This window comes from Saccostrea cucullata, unplaced genomic scaffold (genome assembly GCF_032062105.1).
Source record: "Saccostrea cucullata isolate Sc308-1 unplaced genomic scaffold, CSIRO_AGI_Scuc_v1 ctg578, whole genome shotgun sequence".
In the NCBI taxonomy this organism is placed as follows: domain Eukaryota; kingdom Metazoa; phylum Mollusca; class Bivalvia; order Ostreida; family Ostreidae; genus Saccostrea; species Saccostrea cuccullata.
In genome coordinates this window covers 50415-62191 of record NW_026932815.1, presented here as the reverse complement: position 1 = coordinate 62191, position 11777 = coordinate 50415, and the positions used below count along the sequence as shown (strand labels likewise).

Genomic DNA, 11777 nt, shown 5'->3' with positions numbered 1-11777 from the left:
ATATAGGAGGATATGCAAATAACAGATGGGTACCCTCAAATATAATAGAAACAAGAGATGACTATGTTAAACACTTATGCCCCCTCCTGCAAAAATTGAATTTTTCTAAGTCCAAGGGGCATAACTCTGTCAAATATGGCTTGATCATACCCAAAACAAAACTTGGCATAGATATTCATATTGTGAATCGGTATATTAAATTTCATTTCAGTTTGTGCAACCGCTGCCAAGAAAATGAATGGAAACTGCAAATAATTGGACTTTTTCCGAGTCCAAGGTGCATAACTCTGTCAAAAAAGGCTCAATCTTACCCAAAACAGAGCTTATTGACCTAGATATTCTTATGACAAATCTGAAACCCAAATTTCATTTCAGTATGTGCAATGGCTGTGATTAGAAAATGAACAGAAACTTGGTTGGAAAAGAGATGGGTACCCCAAATTGTAACTGATGGACGGACGTATGGACAGGCAGACGGACAGACATCCTGATCACTAAGTACCCTCCCACTTTTCAAGCAGAGGTATAAATGTGTCAGTTAAAATTCCAAATGTAAAATTGATTTTAACGTCATTATAACAACCATAGAGTTTTCAAAATTATGACTTTAAATGAGGACATCGATATCAGTCAGTAGCTTGCATTGATCTAAAATTTGATTCCATGTTGTGGCCTCTCTGATGAGACTGTAGCTTTACTGGTTTTGACTTGAAATAACGACAGAAAAATTAGCACTTGGACTTGAAACTATGCAACAGTCAAAAGTAGAATGCTCTTTGTTTTAACCTTTTTGTAGCAAAATTAATTTCAAACAGAGTTACATGTACACTGCAGGAGGAGTAGGTTTGGTCAACATATATAGAGCCTATATTCACTTTAGAATGAACCCTGTTTTATATTTATTTTTATTATACCTCTATTGATAATACTCGAATTTGATTGGCTGGTAAGAAAACTTGAAAACACAACAATGACTCCAAATGGTACTGTTTACAGCAAAAATGACCTAGGAATCATTGCACGTGGGGTATAATGACCCGGTCATTATTATTAATGACCGCTAAATAATGACCTCTTAATCAAAAATTCCTTTTTGAGTGAAGTTAAGGCATAAATTAATAATAATTATTCGAGAAAATCAATATTTTTTTTTTAAATTGTGCATGGTCTGTTTTGCATTACCCTACAGAAAACGGTAAAATTTTATCCTTTACTTAAACGGTTTACTCATTTCAAAATATCGTTACAATATTCAGTTCAATGGAATGTAGAATCGGCTCTTTAAAGAGTAGAATTCTGTGTTAGATTTTGACTCTGTAGAGGAGAAGTAATCGTTAGTTATAACAATTAATGTATGTCGCTATCAACCAAATATTGTTTTAATCAGTATAAATCATGATGCAAAAACTTACACGACTTGCAGACGTCAGTGTAAACAACTTCACTATACAGAGACAAGCGAATCCCAATACCGATCAAAGAAAGAATTGATAACGGTTAGAGATTCATACTTTTCAATATATATCAGTATAATAAAACAATTGATTACCCCTTTTGAGTTCAACATGGTGAAATAAGGAGCCTCGACATGGCACACTCGATGACCTGCCCTGACCGAGGCCGCTATGCGGCCTCGGTCAAGTCACCTCGTGGGCCAGGTCTCGGGTCCTTATTTCACCATGTTGACCTCAAAAGGGGTAATTAATTGTATAATAATTTTTTTTATTAAAAAAAAAATGCACCAAAAACTGAAATCTGGGACCCCCGGCAAACAGGATATCACATACACCCCCCCCAACTTTGTGAGCTAATAATTGATAGAAAAACAGACAGCTAGACAAGCATTTTTAAAAAATATTGCATAAGCTCTTTTTGTCTCTGACTGGTAGAGCCAAAAATGTAAACAGAACACTTGATCATTAATCTTGATGAAATTTATTGCATATATAAAATCAAATAAAATCTTGTAGTAAAAAAAAATCAGCAACTTGTCATGTCTACTAGTTAATCACTAACTCGGATATCAAAGATTTCCTCAAAATATAGGCCTGCTCTGTAACTTTTTAAAACTCCCTGTGTTATCTTTCTTATAATATTGACTTTTCTTTTCATCATCCTATTTTCCAGCCTTTGCGGTCTTAATTGATTCAACAGTGGGTCTGTTTTTTTGTCTTTAACGCTTTTTTTTCATCTGGACCCTTTTCTGTCATTTTGTGTTTATTCTGTCCACTTTTTTCTTTAACTTGACCGCCGTTATCAACAGAATCACCTTTGTCACTAGTACTTTTATTATCTTCAGAAATGTTCATTTTCTCCTCTGTATGTCTGGGTGTTTTGTCACTAGTACTTTTATTATCTTCAGATATGTTCATTTTCTCCTCTGTATGTCTGGGTGTTTTGTCACTAGTACTTTTATTATCTTCAGATATGTTCATTTTCTCCTCTGTATGTCTGGGTGATTTGTCACTAGTACTTTTATTATCTTCAGATATGTTCATTTTCTCCTCTATATGTCTGGGTGTTTTATCTTTGGTATTCTTCATCAACTCCGTATCATCCCTGATTTCCTCCTCTTTTCCTTCAGTTTCCATCTTTTCTTCCACAGACGCGTCAACTTTTTTATTTTCTCCCTCTGTGTCCATTTTTTCCTCCTTTTCATGATCTTTTTTCTTTTCATTCACTTTCTTAGCCTCAGAATTGTCCATTTTTATGTCTCTTTTGTGATCTATATTTAAATTAACACACAAATTATTACATATATAGTTACAAACATGTCAATATTGTCAGGACAGTATCAACTGTATATTCCTAATGGAACTGTTGTCTAGCAGGGTGCAATCAGAACGGGGTAGGGAGAAATGATTCTCCATTACAAACTGACTGCCTAGACTAGAATTTTACACTTTTTCTACCAGTGACCCTGAACTTGCCAGCATGACTTAGGTAAAGGTTACAACACACCCTCAGGTCATAAACAATTTTAGTACCAAGTATGAGGTTCCAATGAAAATCCATTACAAAGTTATTACTAGTACTTGGCCAAGTTTCTAAGAACTAACCTGCCAGAATGACCTCAGTTAAGTTTACGAATCATCCTAAGAACTTAAACAATCTTTTTGCCAAGAGTGAGCTCCAGATGCAAATGGTTCTCTTTACAAAGTTAAACCCTGGATAAGATTGCTTCAGCCACATTCATCATAACTCAGGGTAAAATTTCCTTCAATAACTAGATGTGCATACATCACAGTACCTGTGTGTACCAAAACAGAAGAGAGCCTACCTGTACAAGCTGACTCAGCCACTGGGAAATAAGCCTGCATCTGCTCCTCATAGAGGGCCACATCCTTTGGCATAAAGAGGCAGAAAATCACGCGAGCAATCTGAAAAATTATAATGTTATCAATAAAGTGGAACAATCAACAAGTCTTATTCAAAATAAGTATGCACTTGGTTAGTTTATTTAATGCCCATGAGCAGAGAGGAAGAATTTCAAAGAATTTATGCATTTTCACTATATAATCTATATAGCCCCGCCCTAGCACTAGAACCCCTGACCCTGGGGCCATGAAATTCACAATTTTGGAAGAGGCAGCCATATCCAACTTAACTATGCACTTGGTTATGTTATTTAATGCCCAGGAGCAGAAAAGAAGAACTTCAAAGAAATAATGCATTTTCACTATATAATCTATTTAGCCCCGCTCTAGCACTAGAACCCCCCCGACCCTGGAGCCATGAATTTCACAATTTTGGTAGAAGACTCAATGCTGATTACAATTATACCAACAGTCTGACTGCTTGATGTCCAGGAGTAAAGAAGAATATTTTTAAAGATTGGACTAATTTAAGAGGTTTTGGCCCCATCCCCCAGGCCCGGGGGGGGGGGGGGGGGGGGGGGGGGGGGGGAGAGGGACCATGAAATTCACAATTTTTGTTCCCCTTCACCTATAGATGCTATGTGGCAAAATTAGTTGAAATTGGTTCAGCGGTTTAAGAGAAGAAGCTGAAAATCTTCAAATGTAAACACACGACGAACGACAAACGATGAATGGCGACGGACGAAAACGGATAGCAATAGGTCACCTGATTTTACTCAGGTGACCTAAAAAAACATAATATGGGGTGGAGCTGCCAGAATTCCACTGGCAATACAAGCAATATCTTTGCCTTTGCTTAGATAGTCAAGCAATCTGTGCAGTGTTCCTACACTGCTAATTAAGAGACATAATCTGCAGGTCAAGAGTTCAAGCTTCAGCCTATGGTTAGGGCAGTAGAAAGTTTCCTTAAATAGCCAATTTCTGTGTGCTTTATATTAATGCATGAAAAATATGTATTATGAAACAGAAAATGTTCAAAAGTTAATATATCTCATGAACAAAAAATAATGTAAGCTGGTAAAATGAAAACCTATAGCAATGAGCCACCTGAGTGAATCATATGTGTAATTTCTAAAATCCTTTGAAGAATTCCAGTCTTTTTCCCAAAGCTACAATCTATGTTGATATGCACTTACAGGAAAACAAATCACACACTTTCAAAACAAATTAAGAATCTTATCAAAAATAAATTCACATTAAATTTTTTTTTATTGGCTTTAAGCATAAACATTTATACACATACACAGTTACACCATGGCTGGATTGATTGTATGTTGTTTTACATCCCATTTGAGAATTTTTCACTCATTTAGAAATGTCACTATATACCGGTGAAGGGCACTCAGGGCCATTGAGCAGTGAGGGATCTTTATCTTGCAAAAGCCTTCCATGACACGGGACTTTGGTTTTTAAGGTCTCATCAGAATGACCCGCAACTTTCACTTCAAGAGCCAAGTGCATGGCAAAGGAACAGTTGCTACTCAATTTTACTGACTTAGTCAGTTGTGGCCGGGATTCGAACTCATGACCTCCTGATCGCGAAGCAAGCGCTCTACCGACTGAACTGCTGTGAACGGTTCACCATGGCTGGAAGGGTTGTACATATACATTTCAGGAAATATTCACTTTCATTATGAACTAGAAATATGTCCATAGGACATGAATGCCACGCCGAGGATATATTAATAAAGCAACATGAAAATTTGTATGTGAATAAAATTTGATCAGTTTGGTTTAGATAGGGCTTATAGTTACTAGGGAATAAAAATGTAGTTCAGATCCAGCATCCAAAGCAAGTCTGGTAGTGTCCATCCCTAGATGCATCATCCATGAAAGTTTGGTTCAGGCAGGGCTTCTAGTTATTGGGAATGAAAATATAGGTCAGATCCAGCATCCGAAGCAAGTCTGGTAGTGTCCATCCCTAGATGCATCATCCATGCAAGTTTGGTTCAGGTAGGGCTTATAGTTACTTGGGACTGAAAATATAGGTCAGATCCAGCATTTGAAGCAAGTCTGGTAGTGTCCATCCTTAGATTCATCATCCATGAAAGTTTGGTTCAGGTAGGGCTTATAGTTACTTGGGAAGGAAAACATAGGTCAGATCCAGCATCTGAAGCAAGTCTGGTAGTGTCCATCCTTAGATGCATCATCCATGCAAGTTTGGTTCAGGCAGGACTTATAGTTACTTGGGGATGAAAATGTAGGTCAGATCCAGCATCCGAAGCAGGTCTGGTAGTGTCCATCCCTAGATGCATCATCCATGCACGTTTGGTTCAGGTAGGGCTTATAGTTGCTTGGGAATGAAAATGTAGGTCAGATCCAGCATCCGAAGCAAGTCTGGTAGTGTCCATCCCTAGATGCATCATCCATGCAAGTTTGGTTCAGGCAGGGCTTCTAGTTACTTGGGAATGAAAATATAGGTCAGATCCATCATCCGAAGCAAGTCTGGTAGTGTCCATCCCTAGATGCATCATCCATGCAAGTTTGGTTCAGGTAGGGCTTATAGTTGCTTGGGAATGAAAATGTAGGTCAGATCCAGCATCCGAAGCAAGTCTGGTAGTGTCCATCCTTAGATGCATCATCCATGCAAGTTTGGTCCAAGTAGGGCTTATAGTTTCTTAGGAATGAACCTGCTCCAAAAACTTTAACCTGGTCACTCATCTGGAAAATGTAGGTCAGATCCAGCATCCAAAGCAAGTCTTGTAGTGTTCATCCCTAGATGCATCATCCGTGCAAGTTTGTATCAACATGTGAAGTTTGATAACACCATCTTGAATGGTATGTTTAAAACTGAGCTAAACACTAATTTAAGAAAAGTGAGGTCAAGGTCAAAAGAAAGGTCAAGGTCAAAAAATGTTGATGCAGTTGCATAGCCCTCATCAATATCTATCAGCATGTGAAATTTGATGAAAATGTCTTGGATAGTTTCTTTGAAACTTAGCTTTGAACAGAGCTAAACACAAAGTGGGACGGAAGGACGGAAGGACTGAAGACGGACATGACAAACACTATATGCCCCGGCCATATTCATGGCTGGGCATAAAAATAGTGACTTACATTTTGATTGTATTCATCATTTTCTAGAAAGTCTCTGACAGTTTGTAGTGCCACATGTACAGCCTTTTCACTTGGGTATCCTACAATGTTTTTTAAATGATTCAGAAGTCAAAATCAAACTTTTCAGATTTTAAAAACAAAGTAAATTTTAAAAATTCTGCTAAAATATCACTGCCAAAGCTATAAAAAAAGGCTAATATTTTTGCTGAAGCTTACCATATATCCCTGTAGATATGCATGGAATTGCCTGAAAATTGTACAATTGTGAAAAATAAGAACTTGACACACTTGTTTAATAAATTATTCAATATGACAAATATAAAAAGAATACCAAGAGGCCCATGGGCCACATCGCTCACCAGAGCACTGTAGCTAGGAACAAGCAAAAATCAATTCAGTAAGTGCTTAAGTCATCCAGACTCTAAAAGAAGGATATGATTAGAACAAACCTGAATATATGCAAATTTAAATCTACACTATCTAAGGATGATTACATATTTTTTACTAACTGTGGCTTTTTTCCCTTTAAGTTTTTACTTTTATTGTGATCCCCCCCCCCCCACCATGTGTCGTGATTTGAACAAACTTGAATCTACACTTCCTGACTATGCTTCCACATAAATATTTTTGACGAATCCATAAAAAACTTAGGTTTTTTAGACAAAGGTACTTGCGGACAGGAAGCCCCCATGGCTTTGCTGTTCTTGAGAAGATTTTTAAAGATTTTTCCTATATACATGTATTCCTTTGAAAAACTCTGATTGTCCATTTAGCCCCGCCCTACCCCGGGAGTCATGATTTGAACAAACTTGAATTAACACTACCTGAAGATGTTTCCACATAAGTTTCATCTTTCCTGGCCCAGTAGATCTTGAGAAGAAGATTTTTAAAAGATGCCATTTATTTTTTTTCACTTGTCTCCCTTTGGACTGGGGTAAGGCCCTTTATTTGAACAAACTTGAATCCCCTTCACTTAAGGATACTTTGTGGCAAGTTTGGTTGAAAATGTTCCAGTGGTTCTTGAGAAGAGGTCGAAAATGTGAAAAGTTTACTCACAGACATACAAGCTTACTAGAGCCTACAGCTTACACAGCCAATTGTGCCTAACGTTAATTTAACACAAAAGTAACATTAAGCTAACATCAAGCTAACGTTAATTTAATGTTAATTGAGATCAACACTAAATTAACGTTCGGCACAATTTTGGCTGTGTAGGTGAGCAAAAATCTATAGGGCTCAATTTGACCTTGCTTTTCAAAGATTTTTTCCGAATGTATTCACATGAAAAATTTGGCCTAATATTGTAGTCTGAGAAGTCATGGACTTATTAACCAAACTTGAATGATGCTTCTGAATACAAGAGGCTCATACAACAATGCTTCTCTGAGCTAGCTGTTTTGTTTTGTTTTTAAGGGGGGAACAATTTCTTAAAAGATATTTTCTCCCTATTATTTTCCCAGATAAGAATTCACCCCATATTGAAGCCTTACTCTTGCACCAAAGCATCATGACTTTGCCAAACTTGAATCCGTCTGACCGTAAAATGGTCATTATTTACAGCAAAGCAATAAAAAAGGCCAAAAACAGATAAGATTAAGAAATAAAATATGCTGTTTGTTCTTAAACTTTCATTGCCCCTTGTTGCCTAACTGTAACCTTGAGAGTCATGATTTGAAGAAAGTTCGATCAATCTGCAAGATGAGGATCCTTTAAAATAACTAAATTTTATCAATTCTTTGCCTTTCTAATGAAAAAGACTTTAATAATTAAGTTTTTCCTGTATATTGCTTTGTAAAAGTTTGATTTCCCATTGTGGCCCAACCCTACCTTGGGTTCATATGATAGGCCTTTTTACTTAATGCAGGAGAAACCATAAAAATCAACCTAGTTATTATATTAATTCCAGTTATGGTTCAATAATTAAGTTTCAAAAACAGAAATTCCCTTACCACGGAGGCTAGACTGTTTTCCTTTACACGACTAAGTACAGATGAATATGCTCTGGATAGTAAATCTTCCTTCTCACCAATGGGGCCCACTGTATGTATCACATCTAGAACCAATAAAATCGGAAGTTAACTGTTTGTACAGAAACATACACATACATAAGACAGTTGTGAAAAAATTCCACAGACTGAATTATATCTTTTACAGTTCATAACATTTTTATGAAATTTTTTAGATGGAATAAGTGTGCTATTGATAAATTACAAATTTTAACATTATTAATTGATTAAAATTAAATCAATATGCATTCTGTCGTTATTGATTTGACATCAGAAGTGATAAACATTACTGGTTAAGATCTTTTGAAGAAATACACAATTTCCCAAATCAAATTCTTTATTTCTTCATAAAGATGTGAAATAAAAGTCTTAATTATGATGAATCAGATATATACCAACAACGCAAGTGGGTTAAGGCTACATATGGAGGTTTCTATGCAAAATATTAATTAAATTCCATAATTGCTCTACCTACCACACAGAAAATGTTAGGACTTGTTTTCTAATACATTCTTGGTACCCGCGACATGCGATAGCCAGTACATTATGACGTCATCGACCTCTACTACACAAGTTTATAATAAACATCAACAAAATCGCTTCAGCGCAAGGGCATACCTTACTTAAAAGACGCAGGATATTCCAAGGATTTAAGATATTGCTGCACAAATGTCGGCACTGCAATTGTTTAGTTACTATTCATGCAGTTTTAAGTTTTAACAGGGTAAAAATTCACAGTCCAGTGCAAGTTTCTTAAAAATTTTATCGATTGAAAAAGTGCATAGGATTTGTGCAGCAATTTTAATAATTTTAAGACTATTCTCCTTAATATTATACATTGTTTATTTTAAATTAGATAAGATATGCCCATGTGCCGACGTGATTTTGTTGATGTGATTTATTACCTTGAATGGGAGAGAACAATGACGTAATTGGGATAAGCACGCGCCCTGCGCCATAGTCGCATTAAATTTTAAAATGTCACATTAAAATTAAAAATTCTGCGCCATTGTGGCGCATACATGTATATAATCATGAACTAGCAACACTACATACTTTTAAACTTTGAGCTTTCCCCCAAGCGCTTGTAGTCTTTCCGACAACAATCGCTGTCAATTTACGCTTGAGAAAACAGTATTTAATGTCGTTCGGTTAAAGCGTTCTTATGACTTTCTTTTCTCCAGTATCTAATCAAACAGTTACGTGTTTTCTGATTGGCTGACGCGCACGAAATAAGCATGCCGCCTACGGAAAAAACTTTGTACTGATAAAGGTGTCATAACAGTATTACACTTTGGTTCACGTCCAATCATGGCTGACGCAAAATAATCCCGGAATCTTCCCTTCCGATTCCGGCATTTTGATACGAGACTGGAGCTGAATTTTTTTATGAGATGAAAAACAACATGTAAACTTCCTGTATTGACCAGATTTATTAAAATTTAGGGCGTGCTGATTTTTCTATATACTGTCAAGAGTGAGGAGTGATTAGGCCCTGGACTAGATTTTCAAACACCTGCTCGACTTCGACCGAAACAAACTTGCGTGCCTTGCTGGATGGCTATGTATTTTTTGGTACTAAAATCTTTATAAAGAATGGTTTTACAAGATCTGAAAAGGAAACTTCTCAGAAGTTTGTTTTGAATTAGTTACATCTACTCAAACTTGCGCATTTTTGGTAAGAATATATAGCAGAAATTAATACTGTTGTGACACCTGCAAAAGGGCAGACCTTTCATAATTTTAACAATTCTTACAAACAGAATCAAGAAAATCGGTAGAAAATACTCGGAACAAGTATAACATGCTGACAGAACAAAGAGAGATAAATCTGACGGTAAGACTGATGTAGTCTCGAAGGAAAAACCAAGAATTGGAAGGAAGCAGTATAGATCTAAACCAGGCTTTAATAAATCATTTTAAAGATGTCAGACATCAGAGACAAAAAATAAAGAATTGAAATTAAATTGCAGTGTTTATTAATTTTCGGACACTTGTGAATTTAAATATACTTATTTTGTATCTTTTAATGTCGTTAATTACTTGTTATTCATTAATTTCACAATTTCAAATAATATTAAGTAAAGGCAACTGAAATTCTAACAGCAACTTGTCAATTGCAAGTTTGTAACTAGGAAATGTCCCATTAAAAAGTCTGTTTGGCGCATTGAATTTTGAAATGTCACATTGACACTGACTTGGAGTGTGCCATTGTCACATTTACTCCCTAGCTTATCCCAATCACTGTCAGACGTCATAATGTGCACTTGCATTAATAAACTGTGGGTACTAAGTCTGTATAGGAAAATCAATTTGAACTTTCTCTGTACATGAAATATACAACTTATGAATTTTTATTAGCTCATTTGCATAAAAATATCCATATTTAGTCTTAACTCACTTGCAAAATTAAACAAGAGGCCCATTTGCCACAATGATCACCTGAGTCACTTTGACTCTCTTGCTCTGTTAGGGACCCATCCTATCCCTGGAGCATGATTTAAAAAAAAAATTGATTCAGAACTCCCTGGAATTTACACTATCTGAAAAGGCTTCCTTATATGACTCAATATGGCTTTTTAAGGTTATGTTTTTGAATTTTGTGTGGGTTATTTGTGTGTAAATCACACAGACTTGTCAAGAAGGCATACTGTATACAGGGAAATTTTTGCCCCTGTTTTATTTTCAGCCATTTCGCCCTTGTCACAAGTGGGTAAATTTAAAACATGGCAAATTCAAAGAACACAGTATAATTTCTTAAACAGAACTGTGACTGGGCGAAATTGTAAGCAAGTGTAAAAGAATGAAAATAACATGGAGCCAAAATAACCCTGTATATAGTATATTACCTACGTGCAAATCTGTGTGATTTACATACCAATTATTCACACTAAACTTAAAAAAAAATTCCTTATATTTACATTTTGCATGTTTGAAAGTACCAAAAATATACTCAATATTTGAATTTCCTGCTGCCCTATATTGTTGCATTTTTACTAATGTCGGTGTAGCCTCATTGTGACGTCACGTTAACGCGAGTTTCTCCATGTATATTTCTACCTTGAGTATACATGAAAATGGTATTAATATCAATTTCATGGCTGGCTTAGTAGAAAAACACAGCAATTGTAAATATTGACCCTTGGGCTACACATCTCAAATTGTCACTATTTCTAAATTATCCCCTTGAAAGAGGGTGTGGCCCTTCATTTAAACAAATTTGAATCCCCTTCACCTAAGGATGTTTTGTGGCAAATTTATTTAAAATTGTTCCAGTGGTTCTAAAGAAGAAGTACAAAATGTACAGAGTTTTAGACGTACAAACAACTGGACTACA

General features: G+C 36.0%; 1 protein-coding gene across 1 annotated transcript in view; it reads right to left on the bottom strand.

The window, feature by feature from the left end:
• Positions 1 to 1916: 1916 nt before the first annotated feature.
• Positions 1917 to 11777, bottom strand: part of LOC134236230 (ADP-ribose glycohydrolase MACROD2-like) — a 30871-nt gene continuing 21010 nt past the window's right edge. The window contains exons 6-10 of the mRNA XM_062718387.1: positions 8384 to 8487; positions 6651 to 6681; positions 6435 to 6514; positions 3281 to 3380; positions 1917 to 2725 (exon numbers count right to left, since the gene is read on the bottom strand). Of these exons, the coding sequence (XP_062574371.1) occupies positions 2148 to 2725; positions 3281 to 3380; positions 6435 to 6514; positions 6651 to 6681; positions 8384 to 8487 (893 nt within the window). The 3' untranslated portion in view covers positions 1917 to 2147. The remainder of the gene's footprint in view (positions 2726 to 3280; positions 3381 to 6434; positions 6515 to 6650; positions 6682 to 8383; positions 8488 to 11777) is intronic.